Below are 23,481 nucleotides of genomic sequence, written 5' to 3'. Positions count from 1 at the left end.
ATTCGGGTCATGCTAGTAGAGCTCTCTGTCGTAGTCATCACTAAGTTTCAATAATTAGAACAGCTGCGAACCTACAGATGTTATTAATATTAACCAGGAACAGCTTGAAAATCCACTGTTAGTCAACGCCACCTATGGGTGACCAGCATGGCAATGAATAGATAAAAATCTTTGGACTTCCAAATTATGAACCAATAAATTCAAATTTCAATTCCTTTCAATAAAGTTTCAGGTGAATAGTACTTAAGTGAAGTTACCTCACAGTGTTCCCTATAAATGCTTCTCAGTGTATCTACATCTTCCAAGGTGCAATCTTCAGGGAGCTCCACTCCTGGACTGAGCTCGATCTCTGGGAAATCAGGCACAGCACTAGAACCATCACCAAGATATTGATGATTCTGAGACTGAAACAGGAAGAAAAATGTGAGCTAATCAACGAACACATTAGAACGGTTTGAGGGTTCTTTCTTCTCTTCTAATTGACTGAAATTAAGGTCGAGTATTGGGCAAGAAAATTGAGGGTCACAGTATTTTTAGATGTGTTATCAGTAGCAAGAGTTAAAATGTTGAAAAATTTGTCATCGCAAAAGGGCATCAATTTTAAGGTTTTTCCAGCACTATAGACAAATGTGATATGTAATTTACAAAGTTGTAAAAATAAATGTAATGCACGCAGCAATGAATAAAATTTTTCACAAGAAATTTTCCAACACACTTGGTCATTACATCAATAGTTTGGAATACCAGATTCAGGAAGAACGACCACATTCCAAAGAGTCAAATTTTCTGCATTAATAGCACACTATTGAGGTTAAACTTACTTTTTTTATTTTTTTACTTTTGCATGTACTTAATGAATAATGAATTACCTTCAAGAAATTGGCTTAGGAGGGGAAAATGTCCGATTGGTTACTTTTTCTTCAGAGCTGTTCTGTATTGGATTTACCGTTATGGCTGGTGACCATGTAGATCCATGGCCAAAGTGCAAAACCATAGATCTCCATTTGCGACATTGCAGACTTCCTGACATAATACTTTAGTTTCTCTGTGTAAAACCAGTCGATGTGATTTCTTGACGTCAGTTACTTTTTTCCTCTGTCTGCGGAATACTCTGTGTTAATTCCACGCTGTAAAGTTGGTTTGTTACTCTTCGAAAAAATGGCAATACGGGAGCAGAAATTTTTCAGACACCGCAATGGAAATACGTGGTTTTGCTTTTTGACCATTGAGATATTTGTGACCAGTGTGCAAAAAATGGCACAAAATAAGAGTAAACCGCTATGAAATTTACCTGAGGAGTAAAGGCGTGATTTGAGGAGTTATTTTGATCACTTGAGAATGATTCATTCGCTCCGGCTCCCCCACCACCACCTCCACCACCTGCTCCTCCTCCATTAACTCCGCCACTACCTGCATTTCCATCGTTTTTCATAAACTTATATCTCTTTGAAGCACCACTCCGACTCACAGGACTACTACCTTCTTCCAATGGAACTAAAATCGAGTTCAGAGGGGAACTGGGTTTGATACGAATACCGTAGTAGTGGTACTTCGAGTTCCCTCTGAAAAAGAGAGCAAAATATACAAGAATCAAGACTCATCCCACAAAATTGAGTGGCAACCTGTTTCATTCACCTAGCTAATGGGTATTGAAAGAAAGAAAGGAATAAGTCTGCCACCAAAAGCCTCATTATATTAGTTTCCCGAAGTTACCTTCTTGTATATTTTCCATCATGATGTGCAGTTGCTAGCTTTACAGTAAATTAGAATGTTCCTGCCCTTGTCTTTTTTTCCTAGAAGCTGGCAAGGAGAGGAAATTTAAAAAGATTTGCCTCTTTTTGGGCAATATAAATGTCAGTTAAAGTTTGGCTCAATCCAATGATGCATCATATTTATAACAACATTTTTGTATAGACCTTGAAAATTTTTCTGACATATAGGGAGACAGGTGCAAAAAATACACCAGGGCACAAGCTCCTGCTTATGAAAGGTAGGTATGAGGAAATCCGTGGGCTTACAAGGAAAAAACGCAAAGTACACCAAGTTTTAAAATTTTTCGTCTCAGCCCGTACTTTTAACTTTTTTGTGAAGCAAAGAAATTTTTTGAAAGTGAGGAAATTGAGAGGCTGAAATTGCAACCGAATTTTGCACAAGAGGACTTTCTGAGCCACCTCAGTTGTCCAAAATTTAAACATTTTCAACTTGCCAATTTCGAAATAAAAATGAGGTTAGTAACCCAAGAGTTGTATATGAAGTCCTATTTAGCCTCTTCCCAATAAAGTACCATTTGATGGGAATTTTGGAAGAAAAAAATTCTGACAAATATTTTTTCCCCACAAAAAATATCAACAAGAGCTACTTTTACTTAACATTTCCAATGGAGAAGAGACAGGCAAAATTATGGGATGCTCTTGGAACATCGACTGAACCAAGTTTCATCTTTGATTGACACTTTTTCAACAGGTGTAATAAGATATATGGAAAGTCTACAAAAAGAAAATTAATATTCTTCGACGTGGTCGAAGGGTTAATTACTTTTACATTTATTTCTTTTTCTTTACAATTGGCACCATGGAAGGAATCATTACTGAAGAACAACATATGCTCTTACGGCCAGAGACAAAAACACTTACCTTGTACCTAACCTTCGTGTTCTGAGTCCAAGAAAAACAGATCTGATGAGTTTCCCAAATGATGCCGCATTAACTGGATCCAACTTATGCTCATTGCAGTGTCGTAAATAGTGATAATAAAGTGTGCTACGTGGTAAAGAGACACCTTCAGCTGTTTCATAATTTTCTAAAAGCCACTGTACCTATTACAGCAAAAAAATGAAGAATCTCAGTTGATAGACAGATGAAAGTAGAGGACTTAAACTGGAGTTAAATACATGAAATTCACTGTTATATTTCCACAATTCCAAAAAAAAAATAGTAACAAATACTTTTTGACAATTAATAACCACTCCTTGTATTCAAACCGATGATGATCTAGTATTTGGCCGTCTTTCTTCCTGGCAGCAATCATCATTAATAAAACTAAAACATGGTCAGTTAAAACTAGATGGCGCAAAATAAAAAAGAAAGAAAAAATCATTTCTGAAAAACATTTCAAAACGAAATTAACTAGTCAATTAAAAATAACAATGCAAGCAAAATTCACCATGCGGTAAGCAAAGGAGACCACTTTTTTAGATGCTTCCATCACACCTGCTTGGCATGTTCACAATTTTTAGATTTCTGAGAGCTCCATCCAAGCTATGGAGGATGGGCAAAGAAAAAAGTGGATTCCCCGTGCGTTCTTATCCTTCAGCATCCTCAAAAATGCTAGGACAGAGGTCCTTGTCAACAATTTAAAACTGAGTATTTAACAAGACATATGAGATAGCCAAGAATGAAAGAAGCACATCCTAAAGGAAAGAGACAAGGAATGCAGCTATGCATTATTATATAAAGGGGTGGCTTTTTCGTCTTTTACTTCTCCAAAAATTCTTGGCGATTTTCCGAGGTATCCCTGGAAATTTTTCAAATTCTACGACCTAGGCAGTCTAGGCTACTCCGTGGAATGGCTAATGCAGCCTTCCAGCATGACCCAAAGATAATTTATACAATGGGACTATTCCTGGTGTGATCCTCATGAAATATTTGCAATTACTTGTTTTGGCTCACAATTCAAAATCTGCCGAGATTTTTGACGTAATTAATGTGATATATCTTACGCCAGTTCGTCTACACCAGAATCTGGGACAAAACACCTTTATCATGAAATGAGTTATTCATTCAGAGCTCGAAATTTCATAATTATCAAGTCTGGCTTGGTCCTAGACGTTATTCTGAGAAAATTCTGTGAAGTTACATTTGTTACTACCGGAGAAATATTAGGAGTGAAAAGCACTGAGTTAGAATTTTACAATGATTACACACATCATCATTAGATTTAGAAGAAAAAACTTACTGTAGCAGGAGAGACTCTGGTTGCATGCACCAAGTTAGACTGAGTATCAACATCAACAATATTCATCTGAGCAGAAGCCGAGCCATTAGAGCCGTTATTAGAGGCATCGTTAGTATTTGACGCAGAGCCACTTGCAGAGCTTGAGTTCACGAGGTACGTCACATCCTACATCCACCAAAAGCAAGGATCCATCACCGAACCAAACCAAAACCATTATCACCACTGCCAATTTAGTTTTCTGATTTATACATGTTGCATGATTTGTCCCAAAAGTAAAGCAAAGACTATGATTCCGTGCAAATGGATGAAGATACTGACATGCAGGTTAGACAGGTATCTGGATTATCGGAATGAAATAAAGTGGGGTGATAGCCTGACTGTCACCGCTGAAGAGGGATGGCGGCAGACAGAAATTATGTTGGTCAAATAATGAATGAAAGGAAAATTTTGAACTCCGATTATATTTAAATTTGTACATTTATTGTTTTTTATCCTTGCTTTACGATAATTCAATCTGCATTATCCCTCCACAAATGTAACAAGATCTTTTTTATTCATTTGATCATAATTTTGCTTAGAAATGAACTCTTAAAGAGAAATATTTTTGATACTGCCTGTGCTATTTTAAGGATAGTTTTTTGAAGAAGAAAAAAACTTGGAAATCAAACTGTAACGCACAGCAGAGATGGATGGCTCTTGCAACAGTGCATCTCCTAGAGACATGTAGCTACGGATGGAATTGAAAAGACTGAAGATGAGAGGTACGAGGTTATTGCATTACAACAATGGCACATCCTCCCACCTCAAACGCAACTCAGGCGTTCATGGGAAAGAAGGGTACCCACTGTAGTTACCTCCTATCCTCTTTCCTTCTAGTTTGGATCTTGCTCCGTAAAAATTCAGGCCATGCCTGACAATGAAGAAATGAAGATGCATTCACAAGTCAGACAGTTTAAAGCTGTTGAAGAAATCAAACAGCAGTTAAGATCTTGTAAAAGTTTTTGCAGAGACAAATCTTAGAAAAGGGGAGGAACAGTCTTGCAGATGCCTTCTGGGATTAGGCGTGTTTTATATGACAGAGGGAAAGAACAACCTTTGGATTATTAGATGAAGGATGAACATGATAAAGTTGTAATACTTTGAAAATTCAATTAAAGATATCAATTCATTCCTGACTTCCTTCTTCTAATTCTAAAAACTATCTTTTCAATTTTGCAGGGGGCAGAAAAATAAATTGTCCATAATGAATTAATGAGTCATATCTCAGCAAAATTTTGGCCTGATTTCATGGGGGGTCCCATTAGGTTTGGAGGCTTTGAAGGTGCCTTTTTAAGCTGTAGGTCAAAATATTTGTCAGTTTGCTCAGAATTACAACTGCTGCAGTACTTTTGGGACAACCTATATACATATACTAAAAGGGGGAAAGCAAAAGAATTACAGACGATACATTTATCAAAACATACCTCAACGCCTAAACAAGGACTTCTTTCTAAAGTTCCATATTTTCTGGTATAAATGTAAAATTTAGAAGATAATACAAAAATAATTTTCGATACAAATTTAAAGATAATTATACTTCAATAATAGGACCTGACATTTTAAGAAAACTTACCAAAAAAAAATCATGTATGTTTGGATTTTTAATTTTGAGCTTCTCTGTAAAAAAAAATTAGTATCAACAAAACCTGTCCATGCAACTGTAAAAGTTACAAATCAAGAAACTGGTATTGGCAATCTGGTGATTTATTGGTCGAGTTTTAAGATTTGTACATGGCCTAAAGCCAATTACAAAAGACAATAATAAAATTACTTAAAATCAGAAAAATTACTTTAGACTGGTGTTTGGATTTACAGCATTCAAAAAGAAGTCAAGTAATCTTGTAAGGGAAACACTCCAACATAGTGCTTTCAACTGAGAAGTTAAAATAACTCAATTAATAGGCCTTCAAATATGTTGTATTTTTGACTAGACTGAGCTTGTTTTAATAACGTTTACAAGATAAAAATGCTTCATTGAGAAGATAAAATATCCCCTGACGGAAAGAGTAAACTGGGTAATTTGCACATAAAATTGCAAGAATCTTTAGTGGTAAGTAGCACTACCGGAGGAGGTAAAAGAGATCTAACTCCGAGAGTGCATTGATAGGAAATGTATAAGAGGTTTGAAATATAGCGAGAGAATTTAGCAATCCTATAAGCAGAGGTAAGTTTCGATTTATGTTCTTATTTCATGCATGTACCAATGTATTTGTAAGATACCAGGACTGAGACCTCGAATTTGCTCAGATATACAAAGTTGTCTGGGAGATAAATATATTTTAAATTTCTACTTGGCTGTCATTCCTGAGTGTTTTCACTATGATTTGTGAAGAAATAGTATGATACATAAAATCATACTAGGAATGCTTAGTTTCACTTGGTCACTCGGATTAAGGTACCTCATAGCTCCTAGGAACACTACTTACGACTATGGGTAGATTAAAACCTGACACCTGAACGTATGACCAAAGATAGTTGAATGCAAATTTTGATAAAATACCTCTAGGAAGTCAACTGGGGCTAATTTAATATTGTAAAGTGTAACTTTGTCTCAGCATCATCATAAAAAATAATTTTTAGTGTTGTGATAAGAATTTTTGCAACATAAGAGTTAGGTAAGACAGAAAAAGCAATTGTTAGCTGTCAGTCAGTTTAGTCAATTTATTGACCACTTTATTTGAAAATTCGGGGTGGACTGAGTCCTTAGTAATCTTGTTTAATCGCCTCATCTGATACTAGGAGAAGTGTTCCCAGTGGCAAATTTCTTAATCAAGGAATAAATACTGCAAACAAATCACGCCGATTGCGGTTATATGCAAGCATCATTTAGACGTCTATTTGCAAGAATACAGAGCTAAACTGACTGAATAAGCAACCTGTTGGCAACCATTTTCCAAGAGGAATAAAGGAGATTTTAGTTTTCAGAAGCCATGTCAAAGTTGAACCACCATCTTTAAGGGAGGCAGTGAATTACAGATATTAAAAATTTGTTGCATTTATGTAACATCACCCACACCACTTCCATCCCATTCACAACAAGGAAAGGCTATAGGAGGTATTATTACAAAAACAAAAAAAAGTATGCAAAGCAACTTACAGCAGCAACGGTTTGGGGGCTTTGTCGAGTTACAATTGTGTGCTCATTGTCTACACTTTGCTGAATCAAATAAGTGCCTCCATTAGTTAAAATTTGTGTTTGTCCAGCATTTTGTGTTATATTAGTCGGAACCTGAAACCCATCGAAACATTCGGTAAAAACTCAGCAGCATGCTTCCAAAACTGAGCCTTACTTGTACCACGGACTGTCCACAATTTTTTAGGAACTCTTGGATTTTAAAGTATCTACACCGTACGATATCATTGGCAATTACTCAATAAATATTCAATGAGTCAGACACATATTCCACAGGAGCATTTTTAGATGATAGCAAAAAATAATGAGATAGATTGATACGCCAAGTTCATAGATTGAATATTAACTGGTTACACTGGATGATGCTATGTGCTGATGCAGCGGATGATGACATGCACAATTTTTTTAAAGAGAAATTTATCAGTCAATATTGGGTGCAAGAACTTTGCAGACACTAGTTCCCTGCCCAAAATTATGAAATTTATCTATGACCGATAAAGGATTCAAGGAAAATTCGAAAATTACAACATGATTCTAAAAGATTCATCAATTAAAAATGATTCAATGACATGCACCATCATTTAAATTCTAGACGTGAAAGTTGGTTACAACTCAAGAAGCAGCGCAATGTCTGTCTCAAACCATTTTTCATTTGAAAATAAAAATACCATTCCCTGGATTACGTTCTCAGTCCATGCATTTTTATTATTCTCTTCACCCATAGAGCTGAGCTGTTATCACAAAAACTCCCATGGCATGCATACGGATTAGACATTGGGGCTAACTGAGAATTTACATCAATGCACAATAGACACACATTTTGGGTAGTTTTCCAGCTTGTGATGGGGCATCAATGACAAAGCATAGGTGACTGAGCTTCCATACAACTAGACAGATTTGACCCAAATCATTGCCCAATTTCCTCTCATGTTTCATTTTTTGAATAGAGAACTAAGCTTATCAACGTCTTTAAACTTTCTGCGAATTAATACTGGAATATACTCACAAAATTTTGAGTTTCAGTGTTGCTTAGTTTTTTGTTTGAAAAGTAATAAAACAGAGAAAATGAGGCAAAATCTGATGAAGTCAAATCTATCTCATTCACCTAACTTGTCATGGTTGCTCAGGAATGGTAATCTTCCATAATAATTTTTGTAAGATATTAAAAAAACCATACCTTATGAAAGACAAAAAGCAAGATTTCACAGGACAGAATAGAAGACATTAAAAGAAGAAAGATGGGAAAAAATTATCCCTGTATATTCATGCCAACGTAGGATGAGATAACAATTATATGCTTCAACAATGAACTCTAACACCGCAGGTGCAATGACTCAGGATTAGTGGAACTGATTTAGACAACCATTGGAGGAAAAAATATTTACATCCTCATTAACCATTATTAATTTCTAAATAATTTTAGGCCCAGACCATTTCACACCATCTTCATGGAAACTTACTTAAAATAATTTTGATGGGGGAAAAATAAATTAAAATATGTTGGAGGGTTATAAAGTGTCAGTTCTTCAAGGAGGTTTGAACATGGAATTTCAAACTCACAATTAAAGAATTCAGTTCAGAAAATATTATTTCCAACCCAAAATGCATAGTATTTATTTTATTTATTTTTTTTTTAAGAGTTCATTTCTGATTCACTTTGATGTGAAGAATTATTCTGAACAGCATAAACTTCCACACAGTAATGAATAGCATCGGTCTCCAGAAGAAAAAATTGTCAGAGCTATCAACTCCATACATTTAAGAAACGATACAAAACATTTCCCTTGTTAGTTTAAGGCTCCAAGCATGAAAATTTAAAAACTTTACTGATCATGAAGAGAGTGCACACAGTTTAAAGGAATCTTGCTGAATTTCTTCAAACAATATTGACCGACGAAAAACAAGTTTAAAGTTGCGTCTCAGCCCTGCATTGATAACTGCTGCACAGAACATATAATATGGGAAAGGAGTGGTGCGGTCAAAAGTGTACCTATAGCAGGAAGGTTATTTTCCGGCGCCATTTTGGCTTTCTCGATGATGCAGGTTCATATGGGAACTCAAAGCTCGACTATAAACTTGTATTTTATGGGTTAATATTACATATAAATCAAGGGAAAATTACTGTGAATCATGTGCACTCTTTAAAGCTAAAAAAAATGCAAGAATTAAAAAAAAATTCTTGGTAGACAACATCAAAACTGTTTGCGCTTCTGTCTTCGGCCAGACCAACCACTAAAATCTTAAAACTTAATTTGTGTTTTCTATTTTGAAAAAGAGACATTGTACATACTATGCAGGCAACCAAAATTTTGTTAAAGCACTTGGTGGTAAAAAAAAAAGGAAAAAAAATGCACTGTAAAAATGGAATAATTGGCAATAGATAAGAAACACAGAGGCAACATGCAATTTTTAGTGAGCATATTTGTTTTGCGTTTAGCTTGGACACAGCATGTGATTTCAAAAAAGGATAATCGTCCATGAAAACGGGTCTAGCTTAGAGCATGTTTCATACTTCAAATTCTCTCCAATATTCAAGAAGCCATCTTGGCCAGCAAACCTTGTATTCAAAACCCTAATTCAGAATTCTATGATTGTTTAGGAACCATGCAAATTTTGGACAAAGCCATCATGGAACATGGTATTTTGACAGAAGCAATGGTGCAACAGAAATTAAGTTTGCTGCTGCGATTCCCTGTGCCAAAAGCTGGAGCATCCTCCTTTTGCGCATCAAAGCTTCAATTTTAGGCACAATTCACTGAACACCGATTGGATCCGATTGGTTACGTTTGAAGAACATTTTCTACGAGACTGATATTATACGTTACCAAATATACAGGCTAATGATGTCAACCTTAATTTTGTTCAAGCCAGACCGTAAGCGGTTGGGAAATTAAGTATTTTAACTAAAAAGCAAAGTTTATATAAATGAGAAAGGCAAAGAATTCGTATTACATGACAACAAACCTGAGTATACGTGACAGGAGTTGAATTTCCAGCAGTGTAATATTGACCGCTCGCTGGTGTGAACATAGCAGTTCCTCCTTCACCAACAGTGTAGACAGGATACGCCCTTCGATAACAAAAGGCAGAAAGTCAACACATATCATATAATATAAAAAATGGTTCCCACAAATTTTAATTCTCCATAACAACATCTCAGACGTCTTAGACAGCGATTTTTGACAGCTGTAATGGGTCAGCTGAGCTAGTTGTAGAATCAAGTTTTGATGGTTTAAATTGATAGATTCGCAACAAATAATTCAATCTGCAGTCTGATTGTTAAAACTTTTAACTGCTATGTCGGCAAGGTAAGACAAGACATGGTCCTATCTGGACTGTGTAATATATCGATTTACTATGCTTGTCGTGCCCACACAAATTTCAACAATCAGGCTGCTTAATATCCACGTTTCTACGTCCAATATCAATGGAGATAGCGCCCATCCAAAACTACAGTGTATGTCATCCACCGCAGTTGATCATACTATGGTTTCTTTCACCTTGGTTTTGTCAATCAGTGATAAGCATATTTGAACTGATTGCTTGACTTAGAACACAAATGAAATCAGGATGGAAGAAACTGTTATGCATCACTGCGGTGTACAACATCATACATACTGTTTTTCAAAGGGCAGTATCTCCATTAATATTGGTCATGGAAACTTGGGGTTTGGATAGATCTTGATCCTTTTTCCTGATCTGAAGTCCGCAAACCACGATTATGAGACAGGCATAACTAATCAATTTTTTCTTAGATATTATTCATTCCAAGTCCATACTGGTCAAAGTGAGTAACTGCGAGTGGTTCTGCTGAGGCAAAGTTGATCATAATAACCATAGGAGGTTGCAATGCAGACAATGCAAAGTGTTCACCTGATACTAATAGTTACAAAAGAGTTCAGGAAATTAATTCGATCCAGCAACAAGCTAGTTGAAAATTAAATATTGCAGGGAACTGAATCTTCTGGGAATTAATGGGAGGGGGGGGGGGGGGCGAAGCAGAGAGTACAGTAGATTGATGCAAGGAAAAAAAATAAAAATAATGGAAATGAGATTGATTGACAAAGCATCAAGCTGGGCAACAAAATCAACACTTTAATTGCAAAGAAGTATTTTGAGGGATTTTTTTGGTGGAATAAATGAGAAAAAACAGCACCATAAAAAATAAATTGCTGCGACCTAAAATTAAGAAAATAGCAATTCATGATATTACAATGTACAGCTTGTGAGAAGCAGCGATAAAACCAAGTATCGGAGTTGTAAGAAATACAAAGGATTTAGAACACTTCTTACATTTGTCCATTGGTTGTGGTGTAAATTGTCTGATCAGGTGTCCCTTCCACATATTGAATGTAAGTTGGATGTTGAACAGAATCTGCTTCAACTGACTGACCCTCGGAAGCTGAAAAATAAATGAATACTTTCTCAAAATCCAGGTAAAAATTATTAATCGCGAAAAAAGGTTAGGGAGGAAAACAAGATGCACCTATTCCGACATTCTATCCCCCACCCCCCTTCTCGAGAAGAACTATGAAAATAAGACAAATTTCTTTCTGTGGATCCATAACTTTCTGTAACATTAAAGAGAGCTGAACTACCACGTGATGACAGAACGTTACCTTGTTCACTTGAAATAAACATGACAGCCTGAATTTGGTGATAGAACGGTCCTTGGCGAAGTGTGCTGGGGAGTTATTTTTTAAGCTCCCTCACAAAAAAATGCCTACACTTGCTCATCATTACTTCTGACAAATAACTAGACAAAAAACAGAATATTTACAAAGCTATCTGATGATAAGAAGTAATTCAAGACTTAATTGATATTGAAAAATAGGACCAGCAGAAGCATTAGAACATAATAAATGTGGCCTTTGAGGGATGCGAATGGGAAATATGGCAAACGGTAATTTAGGAGAATGTACTGCAATGGCCTCTGTGATACATCGTTTACCTGTCACAACTTTGATTCAATTCAGAAGACATTTTACGAGAGTTTTTGCAAGACTGAGCGTTGTTGATCGGCATTATAAAATCATGTGTGCACTTATTTACTTTTAATTCTTCGGTCCTGATTTTCTGGTTAAAACACGACTATGATCATTTCGGATCTTATAGGTCCATCTTTAGGTCGAATATGTAGCGATCGAAAGACACCAACTTGGCGATGAAATAAAATAAAAAATGAATACATCACTGCATAAATATTGTGGTAAAAAGCAGTAACATTTTTACTTTTTATTTTATTTCATCGACAAGTTTGCATCTCGCGATCACTACATATTCGATCTGAAGATGGACCTATAAGGTCTGAAATGATCATGGTCGTATTTTAACCAGAAAATCAGGACCGAAGAATAAAAAGTAAGAAAAGCACACATAACGTTGACACCTGATAAAGTAATGAACTTATTCCATTACAAAATCAAGCTTTTTCAGACCTCCATTTTGTGATATTACACCATTTTAATCGGATTTAATTTTGCAATCAGAAACTACATAATCTGTAAAAGCACTTATCTGCTTATGAAAACTAATGGCACATACGTTGTTTCTAAAATGAGTCGGAAATTGTAGTTCAACTAGTCTGTGCTATGGAGCCACTTATGGCTCCATAACGCAATGGCGTACCAGAACGCTGAAGCACAGACTTGCCAGATCAGTTTTTTCCGCTGCACCCAAAAAAAATGACCAAAACTGGGCAATTCCAAAGAGTTGGATACTGGCCTATAAGGGGCACAGGGGAAATTCCGCAATCGAAGAGGAGGTACCTCTGCCAAGGGTTTGCCGACCAAATCTCAAGGAGACATGACACACAGGATAGTAGAAAAGGCTTGGGATTCAAGGGTTGCAGAGGAAGTAAAGTACTGTCTTCAGAGGAAGACTTGATTTAAATTGAGTGTTAATACAGGAGGTCTAAAATTATACGAGGTCATGCCGATACAAACAGGTGTCCTCGAGTAAGTAATTATTGACTGACATATATTTGAAAATTCTGGCTTAATTAAAGTAATACGCAGAAAAGCACTGATAAACTGGAGGGAGTGCAGCAAAAATAACCAGGTGGAGAAAACGTGCAACTTAATCATGAGCTTCCCAAGATTTTGGAACTTCCTTTATTTTTAAAAAGCTTGGTGTAGAAAATTTACAACGTAAGTCTCCAAAATCTGATTCAATAAAAAGAAAATGATAAAGAGAAAATTTAGTGCAAATGAAAGTAAAGAAGAGCAGTTTGAGCGATAATCTAACCAAGAAGACTAAAGTAAATAGATAGTAGTAATCCCCTTCCGAAAAAAAAAAGAAGAAAAAAAGAAAGAAACTCTGAGAAACAACAAATTGACAAATGATTTAGTGGTGATCATAGTGGATGATGTTGTTCATGAAACTTTCAAACGACAATATTTTCTCCTTTATAAGACATGGAAACAAAGTTCGTCAATCTTCCTTTCCTGGCTGATTCACAAGGTATGATGATCAAAACTATATTTTCGGATGCCTATGATCACTTTTTCGAAGAGTAGCCCTAGTAGCATTGACCTTTTAAAATATTTTTCAACAACTCTTAAAAAACTGTTAAAATGTTCGTATTCGGAAACCCTTTTAGGCTATTTATTACAGTAAAATTTATGAGAAGTAATATTAAAAGAAATAGTGTTAAAAAAACTCTTAAAATATCACTGTAGTTTTTTAACATTTATTTCAGATGTCTCAAGTGTTGTCTTTTTGAAAATTAAGGAATTTTTTAACAGTTGTGGCTACTAGGGTGCATTATATGATAAGAAAATCCATTCTAGCTCAGTGATTATTCGATATTTCTTGATGCCTTTCGAAATCTTATTTTAGGTATGGATAGAAAGAAGTGCAGCCCATTAAAACTCTCACAGCAGTGTTGAAAGCCAAAATACTATAGAGGGTACTATAGCTGCGAAATGAGCTTGAACTGAAAACCCCCACAAAACAACGCAACACAAATGATTTTTCGATGAAACATCTTACCAACAGGGTTGACAGGAGTTAAAGCAGTATAAGATCTGGCAGGGTGTCCGTCTGATCGTAAGCATGAAAAAAATGTATTTTTTCAAGTCAGTTAAACATGAATTTAATTTCATTTACTGCAAAAAACTGGAATTACTTAATGATGAAGGAGATGACAGTATTTAAGTGAGAAGAGAAAAAAAAACTGATAACAGAGAGACAAGAAAAAAAACCCTTGCTTTGAGAAGGAATAGACACACATGAAAGGTCACTAGACTTTTTATCTTTTTCCATCTCATTTTTAAATTAAGTGTGATTTAGGGTTAGCCTAAATTTAAACTTCACGGCAGATGAAACTTGAGATAGTTCTTTTTCTCAAAACGATACTTCTGGAATTGATGACTTCAAATCGACAAAACTCCTACGAAATATTTCGACAATGATTAAGTCAAATGTTTATTAATTAGACACCCTTTATGCAACGAAAAAAATAGCTCCATGCAAATTTTGTCATACAATTCCAGTTTCTGAGGACAGTCAAACTTGGAAATGAAATTGACACTCAGTGAGCAGCAACCTCAGCTGAAGCCCCTGTCCAAAAATACAATCTGCTATCAGGCACAATCTTCTCATTATCAAAAATAAAACTAAACCACGCTTTGGCTGTTAGTTTAGAATGAACGAGGTATCAATGCTACTATGTTATCTCACCTGAGACTGTGATGAAGTGAGTAGAATCAACTATGGTAGTTCCTTCATCTTGTCCACTAGTTTGATCTCCACCGCCATCAGCCCCTGCAGAATCGCCTGATTCATCTGCCGGACTACCAAGAATGTTTTCACCCTGACCATTCTACAACAAGAACCAACAAGAGATAAAATTAAGGACAAATTCCAAAATAAATAATTGACATGATCGATAATAGGGTGTAATATATGAAAGGAGGCTGGGCATTTAAAATAAAAATACCATCTCCTTGCATTCCAGGGGGTGGGTATGAATTGATACCAGTAGGCATGAAGTGAAGAAAGGAGCTCTGAGTGAAGCTTTGAGTATATTTAGTGATATTTCCCAGGATTTCTAGCCATTTTACTTATGCTTTCCCTTGTGATTTTGATGGAGAGTGTCTAAATTCATATGTCCATTAACCCCATAAAGTAACAACCCAATCAGTTCAGGAAATCGAAAGCCATTTCTTTTTAATCTTGGTCATTAAGGGTGTATGGGACAAGGATCTAGACTAGCGTTATGAAATGTGAGGGAATTAGAGGTTAGACTACCAGAGGTCGTTCAGCATTGTAATGAGTCTGATGAGATCGAGTGAAGTTTTTTGGAATCTTGTCCATTCAAAACTGTAATTTTTAAGGGGGAAAGAGCCCAGCGCCTGAGCCCCAGCTCTGCGATTAAGTGTGCTAGACAGCTAATTGTTTTAAGAGAGAACCAGCATTTTTCATAAGTATTACTAGTGTTTCCTTCACCCTCGAAGTAGAAAAAACAAGCTACCAGAAAAACAATTGGAAAGATCTATAGAATTACTCAGGTATATCGGGGAGTAAAGTGAATTATTCTTACAGGTTGTAGAGCATTCTGGTGAGTAGTGACAGCTGAAATGGTTATGCCTGTTTCAGGAGAGGGAGACTTGGACACGGATTGCTGCACTATGAGTTGTGGCGGATTTGTCGAAACAACAGTGATTGTGGCGGGTGGCGGTGAAGCTGGTTGCGTTACAACTGCTCCCAAAGTTGTGGCAGCCATCACTTTATGACTGCCCCTCCCCACTCCTTGGGTCTGTGAGTAACTGCTTGAAGCTTCAGAGGTGCTGTACTTTGGTTCAATGATCTTCTTACCTAACAATAAATTAAAAATAAAAAAATGAGCAAGGATACGTAGAGGATTACAAAAAAAGAGAGGGGCACTTTAACACACTGGAGCTCGATATAGAGAGGAAAACCAAGGTTGCCAAAATTACAACTTTTACTATCGGAATGTCCTCCGTGAATAAAAGTCAAGCCCTGAAAAAATAGTAAAAAAAGTTTTTTCAATTCAAGAAGGATTGTATTTGATTTAAAGAAAAGTATTTGTACTGGATGATATTTTTCAAGAGTCAAATAAATTTCCTATAATTTAAAGAAGTTTTTTTAGTTCAAGGACAGTAAATTTGTCATAAATGAGGAATATTTTTTTTACTCAAAAATAGTTTCATTGAGGAAAAAATATTTTCTTCAAATCAATAACAATTATTTCAAAATTAGAACAATTTTTAAACAATTTTTTTTCTGGGAATGACATTCATGCAATTTCGGTAAATACAGGTTTTGAACACCTAACAGCCTGAGCAGGGTTTATGATTGTAATGCGAGACAAAAAGTTTAGTTTTGACAATTTATTTTTTCAGACAAAGTACAAACAGACTTCATACTTTGAAATAAGCTGGATACCAGAAATAATTAAAGTCTCAGTTTATAGAAAAATTCCTCTCAGTAAACTCAATAACAGAAATTTTCATTTGTTTGTGGCATAAAAATGTAGCGTAAGAAATAATCTGACTATTTTTTGCAATGAGGAAATACTATCCTTGGCTCATTATTGAAACCACCTTTCAGAAAATAATGACACAAATGATGTTTTGAAAATGAGCCAGAAATAGTAGTTCCCTGATGCAAAATGCAGTCCAATTAATTGCCGGTAATTGGATTGCATTTTGCAAAAAGGAACTAAGAGCATACCAATGTTGCTAGGATTGTGCAACTTACATTCTCTGCAATAAAATTACGGAAACCACGCAAAAAATAAATTTACCAAAGTGATTTTCGTCTTGAATTTGTACTTTATTGGAGGTAAAGATAAAACTTGTTATAATGATCAGTTGGATTGCATTTTGCAAAAAGGAAAAAAAGGAACCAGGGCATTGCAATATTGCTACGATTGTGCAGCTCCTTTTGTCTTGGAAGGAATACCTGATTATCTCCTAACAGTTTCTATTTAACTCGTTAAAAACTGTAAATTTAGGACAAAAATTACCATGTAAATTTCATATTTTTTCAGGATATAAATAGTTATATTGCAATGGGTGAAGTTGCACAATCTTAGCAACATTGCAATGCTCCTGGTTCCTTTTTGCAAAATGCAATCCAGTTCATATTTGCAAGGTAAAAAAAGTTGCACAATTATAGCACCATTGGAATGCTCTTGATTCCTTTTTGTGAAATGCAATTCAATTGTGCAATAATTCAAATGAAAATCATATCTATTTGAGAGCTGAATTATGCAGAAATGCGTGTTTCCTTATACAAAGCGTTTTCCTAAACAAAAATAATGTATTCATAGAGATAAAATTATATGCTCTACTGTGTTAACAGAAGGCAAACTGATGGGGGAAACCATCAGAGGGGTAAGAGGTGGAATTGAGGCCGAAAAGCAGTAATAGAAAGGGATGAGCGAGTGAGCGCAGATAAAGAGGGGAAGGGAGAGGATGGAAAAACAGATGAGGTGGGAGCAGAGGAAGTTGGTGCCAGGTATGGATTGGTCTCCCCAAGAAACCGCTCGCCTGTGACTCACCTGCCAATTAGGGAGGAAGTTCAAGCCCCCTCTCCCTACCTGCAATAAACTCCGATCAACTGCTTTTGCATAAAAGGCTAACAGTGATGCTGAGGACTTCTAGGGAATAAAAATGGGTTGTTCATATCTGATTCTTTCAGAAAATATTTGCCTCTCTATCTTATAATCATTTGAAGTTATTGATCAAATTAATTAAATACCATGAGGTACACTATTAAGAAAGGGTAGGGGTGACAGTCACCCTCCTCTCTCCCACAAATGAAGAAAATTAGATCATCTGCGGTAAAAAGTTAGTTGGGTTAATTTTTACTTTATTTCAGCCTTTCTCTGAGATTTTTGCCCCTCCCTTAGGGCTAGAAAATGTTGCCACCTGCAAGATACAGCTAATAAGACCATTTTTGCATACTGGTATGCAGAAAGTTTGCAGTAGAAAATGAAAATCCTCTTTGCGCGCTTATTAATGAAATTGTGTGTTTGTTGACTAGATACAACAAGACTGAGGTGAGACGGAGCCATAAGATTGGTCATCTATGTTATTTGAGCAACAAGGGCATCATTTAAACTCCTTCATTGGGCAGGATATTCTAGTGGTTGTCAGCCAGCAAATGGGTGCCTTTGACTAGTTGATTATGTGGCCAAATAATCAACTACATAGGGATATTTCTTTGCTCGCCATGGACGTCTGATCACATGGCTTCATTTCAGCTTAGTCGTCTTATCCAGTCACTAACATAAAATTTCAATCACCCAAGCAGCAGTGATCGTGATAAGTTGCAAATTGATCATAGAATGTATCAAGACTTTATCGTTGTCCATTTAATGCAATACTATCAGATAAAAAGTTGCCATTCCATTACATAAATTTGCAATAAAATCACAATTTAATCAACAGCGATTTGTAGAGATACTATTGAAAAAAAATTGTGATAAATTGAGATGAAATTTTGATTATGTTGAATGCAATTTTAGAGAGATATAATTGCTACAAGATCAAGGATAAACACTATGATGTTGATGATCCTACCAATACAATCGCCAAAAGACCGCAAAAAAATCGTAACTTACTATCAAAATATCACCATTTTTCCATTGAAAAATACTACTTGGGCGCTACGCTTTATTTAAACAATATTTTGGAATGATAATGCATGTTAAACTTGCTAATTTAGCAAATGACAGTTGTCTAAGGTGTGAATGTGTTCCTAGAATCATTATTTGTTAATTTCAGAGAGACCTCAATTGATCTCCTGGGCAAAGTTCCAATAGCAGTTACTCTACTGAAACTGACTAGACCAAACGATATCAGTTCAAGCGGAACAATTAAGTGATCCTGGTTGTTCTAAGAGTAAACATTTCAGTGGGCCTTTGTAATGCTACGAACTCTTCAAGAGGAGGAAGTTGAAAATTCTGAAGAGGTACAGAAAATAAAACTGCAATTTGAACAAACAAAAAAGTTCAGGAATGGTTGATGAGGCATAATTAATATTTCGAGAACCTAACTGCCTGTCTGTTCCTCGAGTGCATGAGAACAAAAAATTACAGGCAGACTGCGATGGCTGATTACTGCTTGGCAAGAATTTTAAGATGACTAGGTAGAAATCCGATGAAATTAAATGATGATTGGAAGAGAGTGAACGAGGAATGAGGATGAATTATCAGGTAAATTTATTTAAGACTAATGTGAGTGGCTTCATGGTGCTTGTGAAAATTAGAACTTTCAAGAGTGTCAAAGATAACCCTTTCATGTGGGATTAAACAAGTGGGTAAACAAAAAGGAGATCGTCAGAATTGATCGACGATCGAAAGTCAATCGCCCGAATAACGAGCAGGCGTGTACCAAAGATAGAATTGAATGAACTGAACTTACATTCTCTCGGAAAATTACGTGTATTGACAACGGCAAAGGATGCAGAATTCAATTGAGAAACTCCCATCACTGATAAGGGAAACGCGATCTTTGCGGCGACGAATCCGAAATCAAGAGGTTCTCACGGACATGAGACCGCCGATAAAACAATGTTGGAACCAAAGCCGATAAGTTGAAATCCCTGAAGATGAAAATGATTTCAGATGGGGAAGATAAACGATTCAGATACTTGAGTTATCATTATCAGTAGACGTGGAAGGTGAATGAAGAGAGAGGTGTAAACATTACACGGAAGGATTAGAAGTTGCGCTGTTGATTTCGGGAAAGCATACTGTGAAAACCTTGAATGTGCGCGAAATATTTCGGAAAATCAGGGGAAAAATTTGAACAAAAATAAAAAAGCATAAATATTTACCTATAAATTCCTTTTGTTGACGTCTCCGTGATGCTCGTGTCTATGGCTACGGCTTCACTGTGGGGATGGTTGCTAGGCTATGGCTTAGGGGCGCCTTACTACGCGCGCTAATACTCAAAATTACAATTACTTGTTTATCTCACAAAGCGACTCCCACCCAAATCAATAAATCACATGATTTTCTCAAGGTAGATGTAGATGCAAAATAATCATTCATTTTTTGGCTCTATTCTTCACTATTATCTGAGTTGAGCTTAGAACTACTTTTTACGAAAATGTCCTCCGCCGCGCCTGGCCTTTTTCCTTGATTAATATAATACAGGGTGTTCCAGAAAAAAACGAAGAAGTTTAAGCGTCCAAAGAACGCCTTTTTTAAAAAATGCTGACTTACGCGCTTGCTCTTGTAAAGGAGGACTTTCTAAACCTATTTTTCAAGTGTCTTTGATAAAAATCATGGATAAACTACGTGTAATTCTGTTGGTTATAGATATCGCTCACTTGAGGTTCGCCTTCAATGCGCTGCTTAGGCAACAAACCTTACGGGGACCACGTAAGTCCATTCGAAAAACTCTTATCGATGGCCAAAATCGGAAAATCTGTAGGTATCTCGATGTCACGTTTCAAAATTTCCGCTTCTATTATAATTCACTTTTTTCGAAAAGAAACTTTATAGCAAACTTTAAAAACTATAAGCCACTTTATAGCTTTCAGCTCATACAGCATGTTCCGCTAACAAAGAAGAAAAATCAAGGAAGTTTTCAACAAAAAAATATAAAATTAATTATTAAAAGAAAGTATGGCAGGAGGTCCGCAACGACACAAATAGAGATAAGTGGTTTCACATTATAGCCATCGTCTTTTATCTCGCTTTTCTTTGATGGGACCAACGGACAGTGCGTAAATCCATTATCCGTGGCACGCTGCGGTGCTACAGGCGGGCAGCCAGCGCGAACCGCGCATTGGCGCCTACAAACCTAACAGGGATACTTCACGCGTTGCGCAATGCGTGAAGTATCCCTGTTAGGTTTGTAGGCGCCAGTGCGTCGCCGCTCCGCTTTGTGTTAGGCTCTAATATTTGATCTGGCGGAGTCAGCGTTATTCAACTCATGATTTTGAAATGTTTGCACATCCTGTATGGATTATTCTCGTTTTGATTGATGAAAAACAATATTTACTAAAGGAAAATATAACGTGTGTTTTGTAAATATTAGGGTGGTTCTGTATCAAACTTAATGATTTCCAAAGCACACGAATTTCTACACAATTTCTTATAGCCTTTTATAATCGATGGCGAAAAAGCAACAGCCAGGCGATAAAGTGTAAAGCCCGGCGATAGGAACTATAGCCCGGCTGTATAATTTTTTATCGCTTCGTATAGCCCGGCCGTATGATTTTCTCCGCATTCTACAGCCAGCTATATGATTTTCTGTGCTTCTTTAGCCAGTTATAAGAATTCCTGTGGTATTTTGAAACGCAGCTCTTATCGCCGATTTTTACCAGGGGAAAACTGCTCAATACGTGAATTCCTAAAAACTTCCTTGATTTGTCCTCTTTATGTGCGGTGAATTTTGGAAAAACTTCAAGAGATGATACCCATTTGTCGTTCTTTCAAAAATAAAATAGAGACAGAGATTTTTAGACACTAGAAACGAGATACGTGGTTTGGAAGTTACAATGTCGATATCCTACCGACAGAGAAGAAAAATCAAGGAAGTTTTGAAAAATTACGTTGACTAGTTTTCCGAGGAAAAAATATTGGAGAAAATGGCGATATCGCGATGAAAATCAGTAATCGTTTACTTCATAGACACAAATGGCAACGCTGGAATTAAGTTAAGGTGTAATAGAAAAAAATCGAAGCTTTAGTAGAGTCGGATGCGACGGATACTAAACGATTTTCATAATAACGCATGTATGCAACTATTCGGGCTCTATGGATGTCCGTGTTGCATACGCATGGTAGCGAAGGCGTTTCGACTGTTGAGGCACTCACCGCTTCACCAGTGGCGCGGCGCCAATGCAACCGCGGGCTTCAGCTTGATCCAAAATGGCAGAGCGCTTTCAATTGGACTTATTTCAGTCAAACGGATAAGTGCATTATGGCGTGAGCCCTGTTATGCATATATTCTTATGGGTCTCAGAACTCATGTCTTAATGCACATAGTTCCGTTTGACAGAAATACGTTCAATTATTCGTTTATACGACACCGATATCTTCCATAAGAACGATTAGTTGCATACAAGCGTGTCCTTCAATTTTAATACGTACATTGTACATACGGTAGGTATCCAACCTTTTTATGCTAGATCTCTTCACGAATTTTCATGACACGTTTTACAAGCTTACTTAAGACCGAGACGCCGAATTAAGTAAGTAATGTCGCAGTTAGAAATGCGCTTTTTTACTTTGGAAATCGAGATGACAATAGAAGAAATAACATCCGAAAAAGAAAAAATAGAAATTCTGGCGCAAATCTAACGAGGCAAACAAGAGTAATAGGTGCCCTCCGTACTGAAACGTTGAATCAGTATTACCTTCGTCAATGACTGAATTCGTCCTTACAAGAAAATATTACGTAAGTCAAAGTAGGTATTCAGCAGCCACACTTGACACAAACTGCGAGGATGATGACAGCAATCATGTTTGAATAAGCTTTACTCACCGCAATGTCCTCGTTTGTCCTTTACAGTATTCCTGGATTTCCTCCTCGCTGGCAATGGACTCAACATTTCGCAGTAATCGGAAAGTGGTTCCTCCTTAATTTGAAACTCCATGTTCTCAAACGAATCACTCTGAAAATTCATTTTTCTCAAACTCCTCCCGCACGAGTTCAAGTATCTAACGTGGCCAGAACATGAGACATGAGATGAACGAACCTAAATTTGTTTTCTCTCTGGAGTCGCGGGCGCACGTCAGCTGATCAAAACTGTTTTTCTTTTTCCTTTCTGTTAGTTCGCAACGATACTACCATGATTGCAACATCTCAAAATAATATTAAATCTCGGCTCGCACTCCCCGACATTTTCACCCACGCACACCCCACAACATCTCCGGGCCCGCCGTAATGCATGACGGAGGACGGAGGGCCCCCCCCCCCCCCCTTAGAATCCCAAAAATTGTGGGGAAACTGTCGAGTATCGACGGCCAAAGTGCGAAACCACGTAGGTATCTCCATTTTGATGAGTCAAAATCTCCGCTCCTATTTTATTTTTCTAAGAGAAACAAGCCAATTTTGAAAAAATGAAAATGTATATAGGTACACATTATTTTGCTAACAGAATAGAAAAATCAAATAAGTTTTTAGGAATTTACGTTGACTAGTTTTCCACCAAAAAAAAAAAAAAAAAAAAAAAAAAAAAAAAAATGGTAGGAAGTCAGCAACGTCGCAAACGGAGATACGTGGTTTCGCACATTCTTCCATATGTAGCTGGATAAGAGTTGAATTATTTTTAATGATAGTGTAACAAATAGTGTTGGAGAAATGAGGAAACACATCGATGGTGAAAGTGCAGAAGTGCGTATCTCGGAAAACACGATTTTC

The 23,481-nt window shown here is 36.5% G+C and overlaps 1 protein-coding gene across 6 annotated transcripts in view; it reads right to left on the bottom strand.

The window, feature by feature from the left end:
• The window catches only part of Rfx (regulatory transcription factor Rfx), a 34,726-nt gene extending 11,917 nt beyond the window's left edge, over positions 1-22,809 (bottom strand). The window contains exons 1-11 of one of the 6 annotated variants that reach the window (XM_019061493.2): positions 22,603-22,809; positions 15,672-15,946; positions 14,810-14,951; positions 14,120-14,170; positions 11,420-11,528; positions 10,091-10,196; positions 7,091-7,222; positions 3,955-4,119; positions 2,634-2,815; positions 1,292-1,562; positions 258-404 (exon numbers count right to left, since the gene is read on the bottom strand). In XM_019061493.2, the coding sequence (XP_018917038.2) occupies positions 258-404; positions 1,292-1,562; positions 2,634-2,815; positions 3,955-4,119; positions 7,091-7,222; positions 10,091-10,196; positions 11,420-11,528; positions 14,120-14,170; positions 14,810-14,951; positions 15,672-15,946; positions 22,603-22,744 (1,722 nt within the window). In that variant the 5' untranslated portion in view covers positions 22,745-22,809. Of the gene's footprint in view, positions 1-257; positions 405-1,291; positions 1,563-2,633; positions 2,816-3,954; positions 4,120-7,090; positions 7,223-10,090; positions 10,197-11,419; positions 11,529-14,119; positions 14,171-14,809; positions 14,952-15,671; positions 15,947-19,524; positions 19,868-19,939; positions 20,095-22,602 lie in introns of those variants that run through there. The other 5 variants (XM_019061497.2, XM_019061495.2, XM_019061496.2 and 2 more) reach the window with 5 other exon arrangements.
• Positions 22,810-23,481: the final 672 nt, after the last annotated feature.

This window comes from Bemisia tabaci, chromosome 1 (genome assembly GCF_918797505.1).
Source record: "Bemisia tabaci chromosome 1, PGI_BMITA_v3".
Taxonomy (NCBI): domain Eukaryota; kingdom Metazoa; phylum Arthropoda; class Insecta; order Hemiptera; family Aleyrodidae; genus Bemisia; species Bemisia tabaci.
The sequence above is the reverse complement of the archived record's forward strand: the minus strand, read 5'-3'. Positions and strand labels throughout refer to the sequence as shown.